At 44.4% G+C, this 25,505-nt stretch overlaps 1 protein-coding gene across 1 annotated transcript in view; it reads left to right on the top strand.

Moving 5' to 3' along the window:
• The first annotated feature begins 1,057 nt into the window (after positions 1–1,057).
• The window catches only part of nell2a (neural EGFL like 2a), a 68,258-nt gene continuing 43,810 nt past the window's right edge, over positions 1,058–25,505 (top strand). The window contains exons 1-12 of the mRNA XM_034535346.1: positions 1,058–1,109; positions 1,387–1,515; positions 10,143–10,293; positions 11,689–11,862; positions 13,209–13,305; positions 16,059–16,131; positions 17,068–17,150; positions 17,571–17,699; positions 19,372–19,474; positions 22,383–22,474; positions 24,002–24,107; positions 24,602–24,730. Coding sequence (XP_034391237.1) covers positions 1,058–1,109; positions 1,387–1,515; positions 10,143–10,293; positions 11,689–11,862; positions 13,209–13,305; positions 16,059–16,131; positions 17,068–17,150; positions 17,571–17,699; positions 19,372–19,474; positions 22,383–22,474; positions 24,002–24,107; positions 24,602–24,730 — 1,318 coding nt within the window. The remainder of the gene's footprint in view (positions 1,110–1,386; positions 1,516–10,142; positions 10,294–11,688; positions 11,863–13,208; positions 13,306–16,058; positions 16,132–17,067; positions 17,151–17,570; positions 17,700–19,371; positions 19,475–22,382; positions 22,475–24,001; positions 24,108–24,601; positions 24,731–25,505) is intronic.

A 25,505-nucleotide genomic window follows, 5' to 3' on the forward strand; every position in this document is an offset into this window, starting at 1 on the left:
GAAAGTGTTATTCTCTGACTCCATCTTTCCTAATAACATCCTTATAAGTTAATGGGGGGAAAAGTGCTGCACGTATTTGGTAGGTTATTTCAGTTTGTTCAATTCACTGTCCTGTGTTGAATATAAATTGTTTATTTCTGCCTGCATTTCATCAAATAACCACTTAATTTAAAGTTGTTCTCATTCCAATATGATTGGAAACTTAATCATTCATATATGTTGTTTTATATGCTTGCCTGTAGACAGACTGCACACTTTTATTATGTATTAATCTAACCTTTATTTAACCAGATGACATCCATTGAGATACAACCTTGGTGGTTATGGTTTAGCATTTACCTGGAATGAATGAACTCTGTGCTCTGTGTCTCTAATCTAATTGAGCCAAATCAAGTAGTTCCAGGAAACCTTTTCCAGGAAATTATCGACCCCTACGACAACCATTCTTCCCATCCGGGATCGAGGGGCATGGAGACAATTTCCCTCTCTTAGAAACTAGGCGTGGTTGCAATCAATACGAGTGACCTGATTTTGGATTCGTCAAGGCTTTTCTCCTCTCAGGCCACAAGGGGGCTTCATTGTCCTTCCTTCTTTCTCTCCCCGACTCCTCGACATGTTTCCCTCCCTCCATCCCTCCCTCTCTCCACTCCTCCCTCCGCGGCCGCAGCTCCCCATTCACGCTGCTGTAGGAGCGTCTGTTCAGCTGGTGAGGCAGCGGCAGCTCGCTTTGTGCATCCTCCGTTAGCCACCTGTGCCGCCGATGGTGCCGATGGCGCACACCTTGCGTCACATGGAATAATTTAAACGCTGTTATCTCCTTCTTCTTCTGGCCGGATTTGCTCCTTTTTTTGGGTTGTTCTTGTTCTTGTTCTTGTTGTTGTTGTTGTTGCACCATTGGGCATCTAAAGTTGTGATGATGCCTCCGCTCAGCGTTGGGGATTGGTGATAGCCTTCTGCGCGAGGGTGACACATCATTCGCATGTGATTGAACAACACTTGTCTCTCGGAAGTGGACAAAACATGGACTAATTTTCTTTTTCTTTTTTATACATTCACCATGGGATTATCACAGCTATTTCTGGTTCTCGGCGTGTTTTGCGCCTCCTCAGGTAGGACACAGGGCTGTCACTGATTTCAGTCACACTGATTTCCTCTTGCAACATGTAGACGATAAGATGAGATACAGATAATGCAATTCAGTATTTTGTAAAGATAATTTGCTTGACATAAATAATCAGACCTACTTGATCTAGCAGCATGTTCACAGTGCAGTAACCTCCCATCTCTTCTCTGTGACACCAGCAGGTTGATTTGTCTTTATACCATCACAGGTGTCCTTGCCCGCTAACAACAATGACACTCTTGTTTTTTGTGTTTGCAAATTAGTTGTAGGCTATGGGGTCGACCCTGCCCTACGCATCAGCGTGTTTGATGAACTAACGCTTGGAGAAGGCTTTGATGGAGTTACTCAGGTCCAGGGCTTCCACAGCGAGTCTAGAGCGTTCCACTTCCAAGGTACAGTAACACACACACACACACACACACACACACACACACACACACACACACACACACACACACATTCCCTGTATTTTTGTTCGGAGATGGAAGATGAAATGTGTCCAGACATCAAAGCTGCCCAAAGCTTTTTTTATTGAAAAGTCATTGTCACAAACACCGCTGTCCTTCTCACATTTTGTTGAGACAACTTGTGGGGTGCCTGATTTGAAAATCATCAGACCATCTGATAATGCTGTCGCCCTTGTGCTTGTATTTGATTCGTACTGTCCGTAGCACAACTAACTGTGCAGGAGACTGTCAGCAGCAGCATGCGATGGATTTGCGGTATTCTTAATGGGACTTAGCTTGGGGGGGGGGGGGGGGGGGGGGGGGGGGGGGGGGGGGGGGGCCTCAGACTGCCACCTGCCTGAACAATAGGAGATGTTAGGTCTTCATGGAAAAAAAAAAAGTGGGGTGGGCAGAGGGGGAAAGAGATGGCTGAATCACGCAAAGAATCACAGACAGATTTAGCATAATCAGATTAGGCAGGGACAAAACCCTGTGTTCACGGAGATGTATGTTGCGAGTGAATGGGCCCCTCGCTCGAATTTACACGTCGGTGATCTTCTGGAGTGTTAAAGCAGTCTGAACACTGACACTCTGTAACCCAAATATGAATGGGTGGAAGAGTGACACAGATGTCCGCGTTGTCAGTCGTGCGGCCGTGCGTGCGTCGGCTAAATTAATTATGTTATCTATGGCATTTAGTAAATGGCACTGTGGAAAATGGAGGTGTCAAAGCTGCGGTCGTACTTGACTTTTATATGCACTGTTTTTCAGTGTTGCGTCTCTATCATTTTCGATGTCAGACTCATTACAATCTAGATGAGACTGCTAACAGCCCCATCACAGGGATGGAGATCTATCACGACCCAGCCAAAAGTATCAACAGAGGGAATTGCTCTTGGCTCCCGGAGATCAGTGGCAAAAAAAACAAAACAAAGACGTGGCAAAACGTTCAAAAATCTTCACAACACTCTCAACATGGACCCACATCATGTCCCCAAAAGTAACAAGGTTGTTTCGGGACAGACCACGATCGTTTGTCGACATTTCTCTTCTCCTCGTTCCTGATATCTTCTCATCTCCCCGCACAGCCGCTGAGACAGCAGCACTTCTGCATGGAGCAGCACCTCTGTGAAGGCAGCCCATTTGATGTCCTCTGTGCAGACAACACTCAGAAGTGCCTCGGCACAAGCAAGGGAGAGAGAGGGAGGGAGAGAGACTCCAAGGAAGACTTGGAGAAAGAGAGGGAGAGAATGAGACAAACAAAGACAGTTATAGAAAGAAGCTCCCACTGGCTGTTGTCACGAAAAGAAAATCGCGCCTGGCACCTCGACGTCATTACGCTCTCTTATTTGCCTGCATTACCTTTTTGCTAGTTACCCGGGCGGAGAAAGCAGGCGCGTTATTTATGGCAGAGCTCGCCTCCATTCCTCATTTGGGATGTCTATGTTAAGTCAACGACGGTGGGTGAGGGGGAGGCAGGGAGAGGCGCACCGGCAAAGCAGACCCAGGCCCTGCTGCTTGTTTGTGATCAGAAATAGACGGGGAGAGGCACATACTGTAAAGATGCAGGAAGACTGAGGGAGATAGAGAGAGAGAGAGAGAGAGAGAGAGAATGAAAGAAGAGGAGTGAAACGCAGAGCAGAGCTGTCTGCAAGCTGTTTGATAGACTGTGCTGATTCCACATGTATGGATGCTTGGCTGGCTGGGACCAGCAGATAGGCCCTCGGTGACATTCCGACGCTCATTAGATAGCAGGCAGAACACATCCATGGCCGTCCCCTCCACTGCCTGCCTGCCTTGCCCGAAGGGAAGGCTGTTATCTCTGGGTGCTGGGTGGAGGCAGGAGGAGGGGCAGCTGCTGAGAGCTGAAAGAGAAGAGAAGCAGGGGGAGAGTGTAGTTCACAGGGAAGAAACGTGTATACGTGTGGATAAGCAAATGTGGCGTTTCGCATTGCTGTTCACTATATCTTTGGAGGTCTGTCTGCCACAGTATGTTTGTGTTTTTTAAAAAATCTCTGTGTGTGTGTGTGTATCTGAGAAAGGGAAGAGCAGTGAGCAGTGGGAGGTGGGGGGGGGGAGGGGTGGGGGGGGGGGGGGGGGGGGGGGGGCTGTTTAGCGCACCCCTGCTGATGCTTTCGTAGGTAGCTGTCAGCGCTACATTGCATGGCATTAGGATAGGTGGACCTCAGGGACGGGCACAATAGAGAGGGAGAAAAGCCCCCCGGGCTATGCTCCTCTCACGGCCTGATGCCAGGTGATGCTCAGCCACGCCACAAAATCACCACATCATTAGCACTTCCCCCATCGTTTTTTTTTTTTTTATATCTCGACATCCAGATATCTATCTGTCTCTAAAAAAAAGCACGGGGGGGGGGGGGGGGGGGGGGGATCCCTTCCCCCAACACACATACACCAACACAGTCTGCCTGTCTGGCTACGAGCGTACACGGACCAAACTCATTCGAAGTGCAAACAGCACGATTGCTAGAAGCAGCCTTCCAGCTGCAGAGCAGGACTTCCCTCCTGTAATCGGAGCTGTGTTTTGTGTGTGTGTGTGTGTGTGTGTGTGTGTGTGTGTCGACCCTATCAGAGGCAATGCTCCTGCTCAGACTGTTTGAACGCTGCCACTGAGGTGTTTCAGTGCATGTTGTGGTGATTACGTCCCCGAATGCAGTGACACTGAAGTGTAACAGGATGGAAGAGACTCGTTTATAATACAGCAACACCACGTGTGTGAAGGAGGGAGGAAGACAGAGGGCACTGTGTGTGAATGCGAGTTTGTTATCCTGCATTCATGTGAGTGTCACAGATGAAAACGTGTTTGTATAGGAATGGTAACAGTGTGTTCCCACTGTAGGGGCCACACTTGCTAGTAATCTACACAATACACTGGAGTATTGGGCTGTACAGAAGGATGTAATCTAATGGGTGGGAGGGCAGCTTAGTTCTGTCGAGGGCCAGATTCAAGCATCTCTATCAGAGAGCTTCACTACTTTGTCCTGTACTGTGTTGAGCAGATTCTGAGGGAGCTGTTTTGTAGCAAACTCCAAATTCAAAGGAAGGAGAAGAAAGCAAAATGGGAATTTACCTTCCAGGAATCAATACGGTAATTAACACTGCCGAAAGAGGTTGGTGTAACATTCATGCTAAACTTTACGCTCTCTTTATGCCGTGAGGTGCTTTGAATGAGAGCCACCGCCACCAAATGAATCTCACAGTAGATCGTTCATGTTAATTATTATTTGTCATTTCTCTCATTGCGGTTTGTTGCACAATGCACTTTGAAACGCGGCGTAATGTAGAGAAATGTGCTCGTGTCATGTGAATAATTGCACAGAGCGAAGGAAAACTGTTTGCTAATGGGGTAAAATGGGCACAGACAGTCTGATTGTTTTTTTAGCACAACAATCTAGGCCTTTAAACAATTAAAAATAATGACAAACACTGGAGTGATTTTGCATCAACCCTCCATAAAATTGAGTGACTTGCAAAGAGAGACATTAAAAAAGAGTGAATACGAAGATATTCTCACTTGATCCACAAACGGCACTAAACGCTGGCCGAAGATGTAGCTCAATGTTGTCGTTCGACACGATACCTTCCTGGAGAAGATCACAGCTTTAAGTTTCCTAGCCGCCAGTTTGGAACAAAGCTTTTCAGTTAACATTTGTATTCTCCAAACCCCGAGCTATGCCTCTTCCTCTCAACCCTCTCCCTCCAAAACAACAGGATTTGTCGTAATCTCCATGACGAGAGAATTGACTTTCATTAGTATTGTTGGAGATTTAGGCAATTTCTGCTCAGACACACGCACCATCCTTTAGTCTTGACTATTTCCAGTTAAAGCAGCTCGAAGCTCTTGTTTCTTCAATTCAGCCGAGGAATACGGAATACGTATATGAAAACAAATAACCTTGCGATAGGATATACATTTTTCGATCCTGATGGCAAAGAGCTTAAAGGACTGTTGGTTGCTCCAGGCCATGCTGCAAAGGGAGCCCTTCAATATCAATGTACGAAATCCACAGTCCTTGCTCTGCGTAAAGAAGCCTTCCAAAGTTGAGCTGAAGCTGACATTTCTGCATCAGTCTGCATCAGTTGGGTTTTCCAAAGTTACAGATTTTTTGGTATGAAAAATCCCTCCTTTGTGCCTCCTCAGTCTCCTTGCTGAGGGATGGTTACACAAAGTGATAATTTGGTTAAAAAAAGGACTGTAACATTTGAAGGATACCCAACTGATGTGTGTAACAGGCTGAAGAAGTCTCACATTAGTTTAGACTGAACTTTAGTACTTTTGTGCAAAAGGAAGAATTCAAAATGGCATTTTATCCTCTCATTAAAATGACTTTCATTGATTTGGGGCGAGTATGGTCGATGCTCTTATAGGCATGCAAGTACTGCTTTAGGATTGACCTAAACAGGAGGCTCTAAAGTGTGCGGAGGCTCATTGTTTCAAGAATTTTCTATGATCAAATGGATTTCTTTCTTGGCAACATAGTAATCTGCCGTATCCTTATGGTTGAGCTTTGACAGACATCACATTACCATCTAGTTAATAATCCCACTTCCTTCCATATATGCTGTTGTTTTTAGTTTTCTTTTCCAGCTTATTCTATTGCGTTTCCCAAAAAGTTACCCAGCGTTTCCAAACTATTGACTGACATTATGCCCAACTCCCTGTGGTCAAAGTCTGCTGTGCTTGCTGCTTCTGAGGCAAGCCTGATCCTATGTGCCACACAGGAGCTTCCGGTGACCAATGGAGATATGTCTTTTCCCTCCTGGGCAGTTATACAGTTGGGGTGGCCGTAAGGCTGTCATTAGCTCTGTGTACGTGTGAATGTCAGACAGAGGCGGTCACTGGGGAGGTGATCTGAGAATTGGGGAGAAATTGCTGGCCAAAGCAGTCCTGGAGGTGCCCTTGGCTAGGTTTTGTATTTGTTCCAGGAGAGTGAAGACACGGTGGGGGGAGACGGCCAGCCGAATGCAGATTGACTGAGCGGGGTGGAATATTCAGGAGCTCTAAGAACTGGCTTTCGGGGGATAGTTGCTCGTGTGTCTGCATCCATCTTTGTGTTCGACCCATGTTTCTGCATATCTTTGTGCTCGTCTTTTTCTTTTTATTGGCTCAATGTTGAATGCAGTAGGGCCAGTCTGTGTGTGCGTCTGTCCGTGTTGCCTACCTCCACCTGTTTGTGTATATGCGCCGTGTTGACAGTAATGAAGGGTTTGGAGTTTGCTGCCGGTGGAGAGTTTATCATTACTCTAATCCCTCTGGAGAGATATCCTCTTGCCTAAAACCTCCCACGCATATCCTTCTCTGCACTCAGGCCGGCAGATAAAATGTGTTGTTTGAAATATGCTCTGTCATTTTTCAAATAAAAAACATTAGGTGGACGGTTTACCCTGTGTGTTCCTTCCTCTGCTGATTGGATCACTGTGTTTATTATTCAGGCGCCTCTTGGCTCTGTGTGTGTAAGTGCATCTCATGGCTCACTCGTAACTGGTCTGGAGATGGCTTTATTTGCAAAATGTTTTTGAAGAGTTGTTGCAAAGATGGTAGGAGGTGTTATTTTGTCCTGGCAAATTCACTCGAAACCAAAGAAGGAAAGTCCTAATTATTCACACAGATAAAAGTGTCTGATCGTCTTATCTAATTTCAGTCTTGCTGTTGTTAGTACCAATTAGATTAAAATTCAAACATGTAATTAACATAAAAATATATTTCGGAATTGTCCTTTTCAGAATATGTTCTATTTGTTCGAGGAAAAAAGGGGAGGAACTCTACCGTGTTCCAGCACGTTCTGTAAACACACGTGGAAGTGAAAGCAGTGTGCGAGAAAAGGACTGTGGCAAAGCTGGGTGTATCTGGACTCTCAAGCTGTGCTGCAGGGCACCTTTTCTAAATGCTGAATGTGTGAGCAATGGATTGGTGCAGCGCTGCCAATCTACGTCCATGAGAACGCAGTGATGGGAGTGTGAGGGGATTACAGCTGTGTGGGTACGAGGGGGTCAAACAAAATAAGACGACATTTTAAGATTAGGAATGAAGCCGAGGGATGGAAATCGTGGCCTGAGTTGAACCATTAAAGCACAATGCACCCAGGAGATAAGATTAGGCTATAGCTGAAAGCTACGCTTGCTTGGGATGCTACTGAGCCCGAGGCTTTTAGAGATCTCCAGTCAGCTGATAAAACTCTGTATGTCTCAAAAACAGTTTTCTCACGATCAGCTGGTCCGCATAGCCTGTAAACAACTAGGATAAACGACAAGAGCAGTGTTATTGTGCTGAAAAAAATGTGCTGATTGGAATTGTATGTGCTAGATTCATCCATTTTCAAGCTATTTTGTGTCAGTATCTCACATCAGAGTGGTAGTTAGGAGCAGGTGGCTGCCCCAATCCCAGGCGCCTGCCAATAGATAATCGACCAAAGGCCCCCACAGCAGGACCACATTGATTTGGCAGACAGGGAATCCTGGACTATATCTCCCTACAAACCCATCGACTGCTGCTCTTTCATGAATGATTTTAGGAACGCTATAACTGTCTTAATCCTCGTTGAGTGCCTGTCAACAGCATTGAGATCATTGTGCTTTTTCATACAGGCAACCCTACACAGACCGATTCTCATCACTCCATCTGAATGAGAAGATGTCTCCACCCTCACAATTCCCCAAAGTCCCATCTGAAGCAAACCTCATTCCGCTTCAAAGTATTACGACTGGTGATAAGAGTCATCCACTCATAGATCAAAGGCTCATGGCCGCCAAGCTGGGAGCAGCCCAGTGGTAGACAATCTTCAGTCCTCACCATCCCCCCCCCCCCCCCGGCCTCATCAAACCTCCCCTCCGAATGGACCCCCGCCCTGACCACCTGCTCCCACCTGTGCTAATCTCGCTCCGGATTGAGATATCCAGCGTACTTTCTGGTCAACACATGGCGACTGACCAGCTCATTTAGTCATAGACGTTGTAAATCCTGTTTGTGACTGAGCTTAATCTTTGCTTCAAAATCTGGAAAATTACTTAACAGCAGAGAGCATCTTTCTACAAAATGTTTTAATTTAATTAAATAAAAGACACCAAACTGTAGTTTTGATTACAATTCAGTAATTGGGATCAAAACAAGAATAACTTCCTATAATTTCTGAGATTATTGTCAACAGTGGTCACATGGTGCCATGGTTATTAAGTGGGATCTGTTGATGGCAGCAGATTATTGCGAGGCCGAACTCCTGTTGCAGTCATTGGACCATCTGTCCCACCTCAGCCAATGACACTGGGAATCATACTCCACTGGCAATGCATCTACTGCCTTCTAATCCAGTGAACATTTCTGTTTAGAGAGAAATTACTCAAAATATGTCCCCGATGGGCTTCAAAGCCTCCAATCGTGTAAAGGTTAATGCCAGCACGATAGAGATAGAGTGAAAGTATGAAAACATCGTATCCTATGTAACCGATGAGTACACTCTTACTGCCAGTTCATGACATTGCTTGCTGTTTTCACATTGCATTGTGTTAATTTGTTACTTACCCACCGGCTGGAAGTAATCTTAATACACTGAGGAAAAGCTGCCACGCTAGCTTCCTGGAGCGCTTAAGTGTGCCAGGGCATCTTTCATGCATCCCGTAGCTGGAAGTGAACTCTTTGATGTGATTGCTTCTGAGAAATGTCATCATTTATTGATGCCTCCATTAAAGTAGCATAGACGTCTGTGTAGAGTTGGAGAGGAAGAAGGGGGTACAAACGGGAGCTTACGAGCTAACTACACAGAACCAGCACCATCAGCCTTTCGGGTCCTTTCCCTAAGTCCTTTCGCTTCATGTCTGTGGTCCTACGAGAAAGAGTTTTGATCCACTGATACCATTTTTGTGATAAGCTGATACAAGCTAAGATGTCGGGTACCATATTTGGGAGCAATAAGTTATCGCTTCATCAAGTGGATGACTTCAAGTTTTGTTTGAGTTAAATGACCTGGAAGCTTCAAAGTGGCTCTCTAGTTTCCTAACGCCTTAATTAGACAAACCTCCTCATCATTATTTTAAGAAGTGAGGTCACGTTAACCTTTTATCGCAAGAGGTTTGAGATCAAAATGGTCAACTGACTTGCAAAAAAAACCGAGCCATGTGATGTTTTAGCAAGCGGTTTAGCGGGTTCGGCCTTGATTTGTCATTTATGAATTCCAAATTCGTCAAGAGTTTATGTGAATTCATCAAATATTTACAGCTTCTGGCCAAACGGTCTCTCGTCCTGCACAGCAAATGTTCCTGTTTCCTTGTGTCCCTAAAATGTCAGTACCATCTCAATTAGGGACTTGCTCTCAATGGTGTGAATAATACAGATGACAGTACAAAGAAATAGCGATGAAAGTGCCTATACCATTCCACATGGGGAACCTTAAATCGCTCCAGCTGGTTCGGGCAGCACCTTGAATGGTGGCTTGCTCCCATCTGTATATGAGTGTCTGTGTTTGAATGGCTGAAAGAGAGGCCAATTGTAAAGCGTTTTGGATGAAAACGCTATATAAATGGACCCATTTACATAATATCTGATATTTCTGTTTTCATCCTAGGGTCTGCCAGGGAAGTGATGGCTCCTGCTGAGGTCTCAGAGCAAATGGTCCAGAAGCTGAGAGGCAAGAATGAGTTTACGGTGCTGGCGACCCTCAAACAGGATCACCTCAACTCTGGGGTCATCCTCTCCATTCATCACTCTGAGCACAGGTACGATAAGCTCAAAATACATTCAAAATATAACCACATTTGGTTATTTGGATATACTTGCAGAATGTACAGCAATCAAATTTCCAAATTAGTGTTGCATACAATTCCATACAATTATTTTTGAAAACGTGCACAGTTTGAAGTTTGCAGTATGAGACAGAACTAGAGCCCAAAATGTGACACGGAGCACTGTAAAGCTGCTTTTGAAAGCCCTGCTGATGAACCATAATTGAAGTTGTTTTCTAAATATAGAGCCAGCCTCTGTTTTGTCTTATCAGCAGTCTGTAATGTGTTGATTGTAACCTGAATATTTGTATTTCATCAGTATTTAGATGTTTTACACACCAGTCGAGTAACACAGCGAATCACCCAGCGTGGCAACTTATTATTCACAGTCCATCAACGATCCAACATTGAGCCTGGAATTGCGGATCAAAATCTGATGAGACACTATCTGCGGTTAGCATGCTAATGTTTTCCATTAGTTAGTGGGTAGCTGAGCCGTTGGATGATCAGAACGGCAAATCTGAATCCACATAATGCGTTGATTGAACAGTTTGTACATTAAAGTCAGTCCTGAGAAGAGAGCTCGCAGGGATGTTAATGACTTCCCCCGCTGCTGATTAGCTTGCGCAGCCATTCAGATGCAACAAAGCAGCGGCGCATGATTTCACTCGGAAACATGGAAAGGGCTAATTCAGAGTCAGACGTGTTAGCCATTGCATTCATGGAGCCGGGGGTGAATGTGCACGCATGGCTGGGGGAGAGTAAATCGATTAGATTTGGCATGCAGATAAATCAATCCATTGCTACACTTGCATGAGGGTCGGTCTATTTTTTTCTTTTTAAATAATGTTTACAGCAAACGACTCTCTAGTTTAAATAACTCTGTCTTTAAAAGGCAAAGCCGATGGGTGTGTATCGGCAGCTCTTTCCATTAGTGTCGCTATGCCGGGTGAATCTCGGTGGTGCGGAAGAGGGCATTGTGCTGGAATACTGAAACACCGATGTAAAGAGACCAACCTCTCCTTGTGGCCTATTGTCGCTTGTTGCCAACGTTGCACTCAACAGCCACATAGTACCATAATGCTTGACTAGTGGTGTGATTAAATTCTAAATGGTGCTGCATATCAGAGGAGATGTGAGTGCACTGCTTGGAAAACGAGTGACGTGTCAGCACTGTGGAGCCCCCAGTTTAAACCCTCATTGATGCACGCAGGCGTGTGTGTGTGTGTGTGTGTGTGTGTGTGTGTGTGTGTGTGTGTGTGTGTGAACAGAAAGGAGGTTTCTGTTCTAGTAATGTGACGTCGATGCAACGTGCACAGACTGCGCCATCCCTCAGAGAAACTGTCATGGTGTGGCTGTTGCTAGAAGTAGGTTGCTTTGACTCTGCAGGTTCCTGGAGCTGGAGAGCAGTGGCCAGCGCAGTGAGTTGCGCCTTCACTACCGTACCAAAGGTCAACAGCCCCACACGGAGGTGTTCCCCTACAGCCTGGCCGACGACCAGTGGCACAAGGTCTCCGTGGCCGTCAGCGCCACTCATGTCATACTGCACATCGACTGCAACAGGTGAGATGCCCGGGGAGGAATTCACGTATGTTTACATTTTAGATGCAACAGTGAAATGTGAAATTGAAAGGTTGGAGTTTGGGAGAATTTCTGAGGCCAAACTAATTTAAACTGAAATGCAGATATTATTTGTTAGATATATTGTTTTAATAGATATCTTTAAATTAGGGATGCACCGATCCCACATATTGGTACCAGACCCGAGACTGACCTCATTAGGCGGATCGAGTATCGGCCGTGACCTTATCGATTCACATTCAATTCATTATTTTGTCAATATGAAAATTCACTATCAGCTACATACATGGAGTCACGGTAAGCCACATGGTAAGTTATTAGCAGATAAATCTGATTTGGGGATATTGGAATTGTTATCAGGAAAGGAAAGGATGGATCGGTGCTTCCCTACTTTAAACGATCGTCACATAGCATCTCTTTTTAATCAAAGTTTAAATATTTAATTTCCAAGCGTCTTTGGGTAAAAATAATCAAAAACAAAGTGTATCGATGTAAACGTTTCAGCAGGGAACACTGTAATGCAAATGTAGAAACTCCTGTTCATTCATCATTGTCGTGCAATTCTTTAGAAGTTAGATATTAACAGCTTAGTCCCGTTCGTACAGTACACACAAAGAATGCAACGGCTAGATTATTTTGGCAATTTTAAAACTATCATGAAGTATGAGAATGGGTTGGCCAGTTGCATCGTTGTTGGGGGGGGGGGAAGCCATTGAGGAACTATACGTCCTTGTCTCCTACACCCCCTTTGAGCCTCCACAGGTCAAAGCTGCATTAGTAATCTATAATAAGGGGTCAACTCACATCAGACAACCTTCCTTCACTACCCTCCTCTTGATCGGGTGTTTGATGCTGCCCTGCTTTGGTGAACTGCCCTTTCTGCCAGGGATGGAAAAATAAATTCATGGCATTGAAGTATAAACGCAGCAACTCCCCGAAAGGAGAGAGAGAGAGAGATCGAGAGAATAGGAGCGATGAGAGACGCAACATACATGAAACTGAAACTTATTTGGTATTTATTAGGTGTAAATAAGTACTGCGGGCATCGCCACGCTTATCTGCTGCATGAAAGGAGTGTCACTGTTTACGGGTGAAGATCCTCCCTGGCACAAAATAAGGAGCAGACGGCAGCTCCGCGTGTATCAAGGAAGGCATGTGGCTATCGATACCGTCCTCAGGGAAAGAGTTAAAAGTAGGATTTAACAGGGCAGGACCTGCAGTGCAGGGGGTTATTGTTTCTTTAAATTGATGATGAAAATAGGTGAGAAAGAAACGATGGCAAAAATCTTTCACAAGACTTCTAACCATTGCGTATTGTTTTTTTGCAGGATCTACGAGCGGGTCGTGGAAGCCCCGTACATGGACATACCGGAGGATGCTTCCTTCTGGCTCGGACAGAGGAACACTGCCCATGGCTTCTTCAAGGTCAGCACGGGCGCACACACGTCGTCCCTCTCGGAGCAGGAGTCGTTGATTCCTGTCTCGATCTGTGATAAACGATTCAGGATGGCGGGAGCGAGTAGTGCATCTCAGCTGCACCCCCCCCCCCCCCCCCCCCCCACCCCCCCACCCCCCCAAAACTCAAACTCGTTTTGTTACTTTATCTTCTCACTCTTTTTTAAAATTGTATTTATTGTCGCCGTTGGATTTAACTGCGGGCATTTCTCAAAGCCTACCATTTTAATTTGAGGGTTGTTGTGCCCACCCTAGGAATTTACTTGTTTTTTTTTGTTTTTTTTGTTCCTTCTCCCTTAGTCTGCCTGCTAAGCCCAGTGCAATTATCTCAGGCACCGCCACAACACTGATTTGGGAGAAATCATTAAATAGCCTCTGGACCATGCTCATTACACTTAGTCTATAGTGTTGTTTATCAGGCAGGGAGACGTATATCGTCTCTCCCAGACTGGACTGCTCTCTAAAATGTCCCAGCTGGGGAGACATGTTGGGGCCAAAATGTCAGCATACCTGCAGCTATAAAAACATTTTTAATCAGCCTGCTAGTGACCGGCTCTGTGTTTGATGGTGAAGTTTATAGGTATGTGTGCGTGTGGTAATGCTTCTCACATTGTTTCCTGGCCGTTCAGTTTTTCCGCCGTGTTAATTGGTAGATGAAAGAAACCTTGGAGGTCTCTCACTAATCTTGTCACGTAGCAGCATCTCTCCTTGCCACTCTCTGAAGCCTTGATTAGTTGCGAGGAAGGCACGTCTCCTTTTTAAAACACACTGCTTCATTAGCGCGCGCACGCACGCACACACACACACACACACACACACACTCACACAAACAGTCGATGTCCGTACGTGGGTGTCAGCCGAAGACGAGAAAACCACACGCTCAACCAGTAATAGTAAATACTTTAATCAGATTGAGCATATCTGCACCGCCGCTCCGCGGCTCAATAAATATCTTCTTTGCAGTTCCCGCACATCGTAAGAGAGCCAAATGCATTTTATCTTACTTATCTGGTGGCACTGTTTTGGAATTTCATCAGCGGCGTGTCATTTGTGGTGGATTTGTATATGCAATTGTTCTACATCCTAACTCGGAAAGGCTGACAACGGTTTCCTTTTAAGTCAGGCAATCCCCGAGTGCAACGAGAAACAACGAGAGACGCGCTAATCAGATTTGACGTCATCGCCATCGCGTTTATCGGCTCATGATTGTTTACATTTAGCGGGAAATGTATCTCACTGCAACAGAAGTGATTCGGCTCTCGCTCATCCCCACCATAGTTTGTTTTTCACAAATCCACATTTCCGGTACAGATGGGAGAACCGTCGCGGTCGCACATGTTCCTGCGTTGCAGACTGCAGTAAACGGAGCGTCGCGGACACAGAGGGACCCACTCAAAAGGAGTCGGGTTTTTTTTTTCCCCAGTCGCCACGAGGTGCAAAGCAAAGTCTAGCGGCTGGTTGTTTTTGTAGTGGCGCATTGCAACACATGTGGTCACGTAGTTCATTAAAAACTTTTTACAATTCTTTTATTTGTAATACAATCCTGTATCTTGTGTTGATTTCTCCTTATTGCAATTATCTCAAAAAAATATTCTCTTTTCTTTTTGTAAAACGTGAAACTATTTTCATTTATTCATCCTAAACTCAGGGGTGTAATCATATATTTATCAAATCAAATGTGATCTGCGGCATCATATACTATAGATCTGCATTTGACCATGAGCTCGTAGATTTTTCGGATATCATATCAAAATCTTTGTTCAGGAAAAATTAGATCTAATTTATTATTTATATAATCGACAGCTCCTTATCTCTGTTCAGCAACCTCCATTTGTAAGTGACCCTATGGAATCTAAAAGTTTTTAAGGACGCTCTAACTGTCGTTTAAACTTTCCTAAAAGCAGTAATAGTGTTGCACCGTCTTATGGTTTCATTACAAGTTTCACAACTTCAATCTGCTTCCATTTCAGCACGTTGCCGTGAAAAATCAGCAAATAAAATTTGCATGATTTTAAATTTATGGCCGGTAAATTGAAGAGGCAAGACAATTTAAAAAACAATTTCTCCTAAGTTGCACAGCTCCACTTGTGTAAGGGAAATAAATCCACTCGAGGAACAAGCCGGCCTCGGTTACCATGGCGACAGAGTATCCGTGTGCATATAGTATGTGTACAAGGGTGCGTGCATGTGTTTCGGCCACAGAACGCAAGGCTACCAATTGAGTGTTATGAATCAGATAGAATCTGTATTTCCTGTTCATGTTTATCAGAGGAGATTGAGAAAAAAAAAAAGCAAAGCAAATTTCATCCCCCCACTAAAACTCCGACATCCCCGGGTCACTTAACTTCCTGTTGGTGTCCGGTTATGAGATGATTCATCCGAGCGACAACCGAGCAGACGCATTATCTCACAACTAACCAGAAAAGTACATTTGCACTCACTTTTGGATTTGAAGCTGTTTGTCTGTGTTCTGTTTTATGATTGCAGCCGTTACCACGGCTCTCATAAACAGGGCTGTAGGCTTTGTGTTTGCGTTTCCTTTGGAGCAATCTTATCTAATGTGGGAAATGTACCATAAGCCCACTTAGACACCACTGGCCCTCACGGTCCTTATCCACTTACTACACATTAACATACTTCATCTCCCTTTTATTGCCCACCTGCCTGCCTCGAAGTTGTTGTTCCCCTTGATTGAAATGTTTGGCGTGTGTCTGTGTTTGCAGGGAGTGATGCAGGACGTGCAGATCCTGGTGATGCCACAGGGTTACATCTCACAGTGTCCAGATCTGAACAGAAGTGAGTGCAGCTTCTTCTCGATCACATTGAAGAAACATGTCATTGAGTGTTTCATTTGATTTCAATTACCTCTGGCAAGGCACTTGATTGCACTGATGTTTTTTTTTGTATTCAAATTCTGGAAAAAGGCTATACTCGCAAGAGTAAAAACGCTTTAAAACAGCTCCGCAATCGAGAAAACATTTTTCCCTTGTCAACACTTATAGATAGTAAATAAATAAATAGCAAATCAATTCTGAAAAGGGAGAATTCCAACGGTCTCTTGAAGTTTGACCTGTCCGAGGAACCCATCCCACTCATTCAAGACATATTAATTCATAAAAATCTTACTTCAGCATGACTTTTGGCATCGATGTGCTGATTTTTGGACACGCGGCACTATTTTCTTTGCCTGTCCCCCCGTGATGGCCGTTGTCGCTCATGCTAACTATGCAGCTGTGCAGTTGGTTGCAGATAAAGCGCTTCACCCGGCTCACAGGGAAGACACACAAATACTTCACAGTTTGAAATGATTTTCACACAGATTTTATGTCCTCACTCATCCAAAAGTAGCCAGAGGACACTGCTTACTGCAGTTTACATGAAATGAGTTCCACTTGGAGAGCGGACGCCTCTAAACATGTTTACAATAATAGAAAGGGAAGAGAGAAATTGCAGCGAGCAGTGAGTATATAAATACATACAAATAAAATGGTAGAATTATATATATATATTTGTGCTGTAGACCATTTTTTTATGCCAGAATTATTGAGTTTTCAAGTTTATATTTCATTTAAAATTAATAATAATTACAATTTATTGAAATAATTATGCGCATACTTGTTTCTGTCAGTAAAACTGTATTTTCTTTTGCAATTATCATGAATTGCCATGATTAAAGGTAATTGTTCTCTGGGTACTAAATTACCGTGTGCCGTATTGTCTCTCGTATCCCAGCATGCCCAACCTGCAATGATTTCCACGGACTTGTGCAGAAAATCATGGAGCTGCAGGATATCCTTGCTAAAACATCCAGCAAGGTAATGTAATGTGATATAATGTCTCCTAATTTGACAATTACTGCACAAATATAGTATTATCTTAAGAAAATAACAGTAATCACCATTTTCAATGAACTGTTACGATTACAAATCTTGCTATTGCATAAAATATCCACTTGTCAATGTGCTTCCGACATTAGCAACAGGCGGTCAGTGACATCTTAACATAAGACGTTGGCTATTGTTGAAGCCTTTTCTGTTCTGATGCAGTAACTGTGTGCAAATGAGGTTAATGGTGCCTAATGACTTACTTTTGTGATGCCATTGGTTTGCTTTTGAAGCTCTGCTTTCTACATGTGAATATAGACACACAACGAGGCTGACTCTCATCTTCTCTCCTTCTTGCCTTTTGTTCTTTGTGGGGTCGGGTGGGGGGGGGGGGGGGGATGGCGTGAGCAGCTGTCCAGGGCGGAGGAGAAGATGAATGGGCTAGATGGCTGCTATTGTGAGAGAACCTGCAGCGTCAAGGGGGTCGTCTACAGGGAGGACGATGGCTGGACAGATGGCTGCAAGAACTGCACATGCACGGTGGGGTCCCCCTGTGTGTTTGTGTGTGTGTGTGTGTGTGTGTGCATGTGTGTGTGTGTGTGTGTGGACACTTGGTCCTTGGGCGTCTATGTTAGAGTTATAAGGAGCAAGGAAGGGCATTCAATTTTAATTAAGTGTGTGTGTGTGTGTGTATTTGTGTGTGCGAACATATTGAATCTGAAATTATGTGCCTGTCAAACTGTGTGATTGTGTGGCTGTTGCATGCCTACATAAATGTTTACAGGCGTGTGAGCGCATCATAAAACAAATAAGATATGTGTGTTTGTCAGTGTGTGTGTGTGTGTGTGTGTGTGTGTGTCTTCTGTGCCTGAGAGAAAGGGAGAATGCATTTTTCATCATCTCTGCAACACCGTGTGTTGGGTTGTGCGTGTATTTTACAGTTTCACGTTCGTCGCTCCCATTGTAGGTCTTGGCTTTTGTTTCGCTCCCCTGTTCATCAAGTGTCTGAAGGTGGGGGCGTGTGTGTGTGTGTGGGTGTGTTTTGGTAGAGTAGAGGTGCAGAGTGCAGAGGCCCCATTGTCGACGGCTTGTACTCTCATTATTTCCGAGCAGTCGAGGCGGGTTGCCCCAGTTACCCGAGAAAATATACTGTATTGAAAACCTCCACAGTACCCAGGATTAGACGCATCAACAACAGTGCTTAGTAATGCTCAGCTCTCTCAAGGGTCTACTTTGTGCTACATAAAGTGTGAATAATTGCCAAAAAGAGAATTAGGAGCGATTGGAAATCTGGGCCTTGTACCACATTAGCAAACAGATTTCATTCGCTGTCAGTCTCCTCAGCTCTGGAACGTGAAACTCATTCAGAGCTGAACTCCTCCAACCAGCCAATGAGAAGCCTTCGCGCACCACTACCCAACATGCAAAAAAATAGGAAATCACATATCTCTCAGTGCACCGCACCTAATTGCTCTTGACAGATGATAATTATCATCAGGGATTTGTTCTGCCCACTCATCCAATGAAATTGCTTCATTCGCCAGAAACGTTGTGTTGCCATTCCTGGCCTGCAATTAAGGAATTAGATAGGATATGTTCCTTACCTTATGTGTGGCAATTAGCTGTGACCTTTAAAATTCAAAGGCCATGCATTAAGATGTTATCAATTATGTGGATCAGGTTCATAAATGTTGCTGTCACAGAGCTTTCATCCGTGGAAGCAATGTTAATTAAAAGGCACAACCGAGGGAAAAGGAGATAGCATTGAAATATATTGGATTTACAGGTTGCTGTGGAAAGCTAGTGCAGCTTTACAACAGAGGGCGTCAACCGCTTTAGAGAGTAAGCATACGCTTGATTTCCCCCCTCCAGCATATTTACAAAATACAACAGAGTTAGATTGTCAGGGTGCCCGGTCACACCGACATTTAATATGCTGAAATTGAAATGAAGAAAAGAGAAGAAATTGCAGTTTTTGTTTAGAAACGGTGTCTCGTTTACATGACACTACTGTACATAACATGATGAAATCACCAACTTTATGGGGTCCTTGAAATCAAGTCTGTGAAAACATCAGTAGAAGTATCATCAGATTTAATTCCTCGATATTGGTGTAGAGTTTGTCAACATCAGCCCGAACCTTGCCGTATCCGTCGGGCCTATAGAAGTCACTCTTTAAACAGCGTTGTTGTCTTTCTCTCTTTCTCCCCAGAATGGCACGGTGCAGTGCGACGCCATCTCCTGCCCTCCGTCTCGGTGCCCGGCGGGCACCGCGCCCGCCTACGTAAAGGGGGCCTGCTGCAAGGAGTGCCAGTGTGAGTGGAGTACCCTTAACCTCATCACCCTCCTCCTCTCGCACAATCATGGACACAATTGCGCACCAACAAGCACGCACACGGGCGAAAAAAAAACAACCGGCGCCGGATTTAGAGCACACATCACGCCTCCACAAGGGCTGCCTGACAATTGACCGGGGCTCTGCTGTGTTGCTAAGCTACCTCCTAACATGTCTCTTGAGAAGAGTCCATCCTTTTGCATATACATGGACCAATCAATTATTCACGAGCGGGCTTCAAAAGACAGATGGCCACCGGTCACACGGGCATGAGCCAGTAAATCTGGGATCGCTGCATGTGACGTGAAGTAGTTCCTATTTATGGCAGACATGTTGAGGTTTTCAGAAAAGTGAAGGCGACAGAAATGCTAAAAGCCTGAAATGATGCACACTGTTAGTGTCAATAGTGTCTTCTTAAATGTCCGCTTTCTAACTTTTGAGCTCTGATATGTTCTTGCTGGATAAATAATTCTGTTTCATCACACAGCTACATGGAGGGTCTGTTTTTCTGCCACAAGATTCGGCAATGAACTCTTATTAGCCTCCTCACCGCAGCGCTCTGCATCTCATATTCTCTCAATAAAAATGGATATTCAGAGGATATTAGCTTTTCTCACCCCATCATTCTTCTGGTAATAACCCAAATGAAACTCAAATAAATGTGACGCATTAGCTTTTTTTTTCAAAAAGGTGGAAAGGCCCGTCTGTCAATGAATAGAACGAAGACAATGAATTAGCGTAATTCCGTATTCATAAGGTTGTCCGCCGCTGTGAATTATAGAGGGCTACAGACCATATGAATGGTACTTAATGTTTGTATAATATTCCGTTGTATATCATTCTCCACAGATTGAGCGAGCTGACTTCACTCGACAACTTTCTCACCACACACTCCCACTCGCTGGTGCCGCCGCTGCTCTCGCAAAGCAAATAATAGACCCGATTTAAGTCTTTATCAGCGAGGAACCATAGGTCTTGGATTCTAATCGGCTCGCGTCAGCATCTTTCCCACTGACCCACGGGGTCATGGCTGCAACGCCAGGGGTTTTAAAAGTATGACTCCGTGTTACACCAACATGAACACGTAGCTGGTAATCCCCTTCAACTCGACACCCCTTGTGCTCACTTATCTCCAACGAGGTAGACAAACACACAGCTAATTACGCATGCTCCGGCTTTGGAGAGAAGAGTGCCGCGAGTTTGCCCACTACAAAGACACGATTCGCTCTCCAAATTAAAGCCTTATCTGGCAGCGCAAGGTTTTGCAGGGAGGAGTCCCGAGTCTGTTTATATATACCGGTGTGTATATATATATATATATATATATATATATATATTTTTTTTTTTTTTTAATAGTCTGTCAAGTAGAGCGTCACATGGCTGTTTCAGAAGCACCTTCACTGTTTTGTAACAGGGCCTGACCTGCGGTGTCAATCATTTCTTTTCCTCCGACCCCGGATCCTCATCCAACGCCGACTTTCTGCCCATGTGACTATTTCCCCACCCCTCCCACCCCCCTTAGAATAACAGGAAACAGATTTTTCCTCAGCGACCGAAGTGAGGAGCGCCCTCTCTCGCTCCACATGTTAATTATTTCATCACGCTTAATTGAGTTTGATGTGCTTGATTTGGTTTGGCTCGATTTAGCCGAGGACTTAAACAAAGCTGTAAATAACAAGGACAGATTATATCATACGTGTAAAACAGAACTGTTAGATAAGATTCCTGGTGTTCCGCCAGTGTTCGTGTCCACAACCAAGTGTAGGAGTGTAGATTTGTATGAATATGAATATATCGGCGGGGGGGGGGGGGGGGGGGGGGGGGGTGTTGTGGGATGAACATGTATATAATGAGAATATGTTATTAGATAGCTTGAGAAAATATGTAATGATAATTGATTATGAGTAGATTAAGGTTATAAATCAATAAATGAGCTCTTTTTTTTGGTATTGTTTAGTAAATTTATATATTAATACAAAGGCCTTACTTTTGAATCTGGAAATACAAGGTATCTATCATCATTTTTGTCCTTTTATGGACAAAAGGGATTCATCTGTTCAATGTACCTTCCCCAAATATACTTACACATACATTTTAAGACAAACAAGCAACAACAAAACAAAAAAGATGACAATAGTGAAAAACAAAATTAAAAACTGGTATTACAGGTTAAAATAAATGGGTTGTAAGTGCTGTTTTGAAAGTGGCGGGTGACGGAGAATGTCTGAGGTGATGGGGGAGAGAGTTCCAGAGGGAGGGGCCAGCAATGGAGAAGGCCCCCGTCACCCCAGGTCTGATGCTTGGACAGAATTTACATCCCGTCAGCGATCAATAAATCAAATGCCCAGACTGTGGCTGTGCCTGTCCGTCCAATCATTTCATTGTATTGATTGTACGGGCTTCTACCTTCCTGCATATCTGCGCTGGTTTTCCACCAGCTGCTAGCTTAACAGCTGTGAGTACTAGAAATATCCATCATTTTTTTGTTTACCTTCATTATGATCATTTTGGGGGCGTGGCTTTGGAGAGAGGCCTGAAGGGCTGTCTGTGTGGCCTCTTGGTGACTGCACTGGTTTTTCAGTTGGACAGTTTTTAAAGTCTCGCTAGTTTCTCAAGATAAACAACCCCAATGCAGATTGAGCTCACATAATATCTAAACATCTAAAACATCTTATAGCAGTGTGCATTTTTTAAAAGCGTTCACTTGCAGATATCTTTAAAGAGGCTATTTCATGGATTGCATTTCAAATGAACGTGAGAAGAGAGAAATACATCTTTTATGTTGAATATGATGTTAATGAAACGTGTTTTCAGGGGAGCAATGTGCTTTTATGTGTAGGATTGTTATTTGTGATAACGCTGATGATGTTTTCCGTGTCTCCAACCAGCTGTCTGCTTGTTTGGTGGGAGAGAGCTTGTGGAAGGGGATCAGAAGGCTGTGCGGGACTCCTCTGGCAGGTGCCTGCTGTTTGAATGCAAGGTAAGTCATGTCAACACACACATACACACACACACACACACACACACATAAAAAAAAAAACACATACGTATTCTAAATTACTTTATCAATCCTCTGCAGGAAGAGACACCATAGTAACTCATGTAACCAAGCACTTCAACTCTAACAATTTTCACGTAGCGGTGCATGACAGCTCACTAAATACTCATTCCACTGCTACTTTGGGCAAGCCTGAGAGCATAAATCAAACCTCAATGAGCCAGAATGCAAGATTGTCCACTAGATTGTATTGATCTGGCCTGTCAGCGTTTTCTTTGTAATGTAAAGAAATTGGCCAAATCCCTCCTAATTAACTTTACATTTGTAGAGGCCAGAGCCGTGCACCTGTCAATCATAGGATGCCACAGCCGTACTTCAGTACCAGTCCACAGATACCACAGGGGTCCCGAACCATATTCATTTCCCCAATTATTCCGAGTTATTTGTTTTCGTCTGCCTGACGCACCAGATGGGTGGGTCGCTCTCTGTTGGGAGTAATTCACTTGATCACATTATGCCTGGCAGGCCCAATCAATCACAGGAAAGTGATTTGAAGTTTTTAATCACCCAACTCTATTGTACCAACCAGCCCCTCCATGAATTCTGCAAAGCCCCCATCAGAATCTGCAGTTTCAGACAGCTGTCTGGCTTGCTTGCCCACACCTGGCCCATCTGTAGTCCCAGTTAACTGACTGGCAGTCCCGGGCAGATCAAAGAAATGGGGATGGGGTGTGCTGTCAATCAGTCCACTGTTGCAGACTCCGGCAGTCTTCCCCTGACAGCTGCTTGTCCCGCCTCTGATCTTCTGTCTGCCTGCTGGCTGAAGGGGGGGGGGAGGAGAGCACGTTTGGTGCGGGGGGGGGTGGTGGCAAGAAGTAGACTGTACAGCTTGTTTGGAAAGTTGTTTTGGGGACTTTTAGGGGAAGTTTTTCATGCAAACATACGTTATGAACTGTGACATTTCTTGGACCTGCAGACAGATCCCTGCAGACATATTTGCCCACCACAAATAGCGAGAAAAAGCATATTGTCTTTGTCCAACGGTGTCTGGTGTTAATGACTCTAAATTAGCATCAGTCAGAGGGACACGGATGAGATCATTAGAGAGACCTGCCAAAGGCATGCTGGGCAAAAAGGAACCCTCTTAATCAGGTTTTATACTCAACACTAAACACACATGCAGGGATAATCTACGAGATGGATTCAATGTTTGTATAATAAAGATGCATCGTGAATCCTGATGTAAATCATTGAGAATAACAGGAGGAGAGAAGAAGGCTGCTTCCATTTCCCTTCAGAAGTAGTTTGGAAAAGAATTGCTATTGACCAACGAGTAATTGGTTTGTAATGAACACACAGGAGGGAGGAGGGGGGGGGGAGAGGAAACACGGTAGATGAATAATTACCTTTATAATTACATCCAGGTCCTTAGCAAAGGAAGGGGGGGGAGGGGGGTCAGAGTGGACCTAAGAAGTAGCTCACGAGGATTTGTTTCTCTGCCCATCACAGGACAGGAGCATGCGCCGCCTGGTCCCCAGTGAGCCGTGTCCCGAACTCAACTGTGCCGAGTCGGAGCAGATCACCTTGAATGACAGATGCTGCAAAGTCTGCAGAGGTACGCAGGAAAGATTATCCCATTCGACATTGCTTCTATGCCTTATGTTATTGTGAATTTGAGTTTAATTGACGACTTTGTGCACTTTGTGACCCTTTTGTCTGTGAAAAGTGCAATATAAATAAAACCTTACTTACTTATGACATTCATTTCGTATGGTGGAACATGAGTATTTTCAAGTGGTTACATTTTTTACAACGGTCGCCTGTAAAGTAGCGGCAGCAATACAAAGATTCTTAGGAAATGGACTCAAACGGCATATTGTATTTTTTATTTCCCTTAAGATCATGAAGTCAGATGTAACAGATGGGAAATAAAGCAAATTAGCGTAATTCTGCCCTGATATGACTTGGAAAGAAGCCCCAGTATGGGCCGCTCAGTGTAAAGGTTGTGATACTGTGACATAACCTTTCCACTGGCCCTGTGCGCCTCCATCACTCCTCTCGTCTTCTCTCCTCCGGGTCTCAACCTTTTCCTCTGCGGGCCTCCTGCAGGTCATGACTTCTGCTCAGAGGGCCACGGCTGCGTGGAGCACTCCGACTGTGTGAACCTGGAGGCAGGTGACTGCTGTGTTTGTAAGGATGGCTTCCGCCCGCTGCGAGACGATAACGCCTACTGTGAAGGTATGGCACGGCTTTGAATAACAACCCCCCGACTTTTAGCAGAAGTTTATTTGCCTTCTGAGAGTGGTCACGTGGTGGTTCTTTTTGTGATCGTGCCCGGGCTGCATCAAAAGGGGTCATGGGAGGAACCTGCTCTTGGCTTTTTTGGGAGGAAATTGTTTAAAAAAAAAAAAAGACAAATGTAATTATTTTTACGCAGAAGAATTTACAGATGTAATAACACTCTGAGTGCTGATTGAGTTTTTTTTTTTTTAAATGAGCTCAAGGATAACACGCAGATCTTTGACAAGACAGTCGCAATTCAATTCAATTCATTTTTCAATCATAACAGAAGTTATCGCGAGACACTTTTCATATGTTTTTTTTTTACAGGAACCCTACGTTACCTCACGAGCACGGACTGGGCGAGGGAAAAAAAAAAAGCTCCCCTTTAACAGAAAGAAAAGAAACAGCCATCTGCCTCAACCAGTTGGGTTGAGAGAGAGAGAGAGAGAGAGAGAGAGAGAGATATGCATGCAAAGACATGTTTTATTTTAAAATAACATGGTGGACTAGTCAGAGTTTGGGGGTCAGGGAGGTGAATATACATCAACCTTGGACTCTTTATATGTGTGTGCGTGCTTACTCTGACTTTCTTTCCTTTAGACGTGTGCCCTTGTAACCACTAACAACACCTTGCCCTCACCTTGCCCTCACCTTGAAAATATATAAAACGGCTTTGCTTCTTTTATTCCCTGCCAGGGTCGTCTCACAGTAAGCATAGTAGGAGATGTGA

Source organism: Cyclopterus lumpus, chromosome 6 (genome assembly GCF_009769545.1).
Source record: "Cyclopterus lumpus isolate fCycLum1 chromosome 6, fCycLum1.pri, whole genome shotgun sequence".
Taxonomy (NCBI): domain Eukaryota; kingdom Metazoa; phylum Chordata; class Actinopteri; order Perciformes; family Cyclopteridae; genus Cyclopterus; species Cyclopterus lumpus.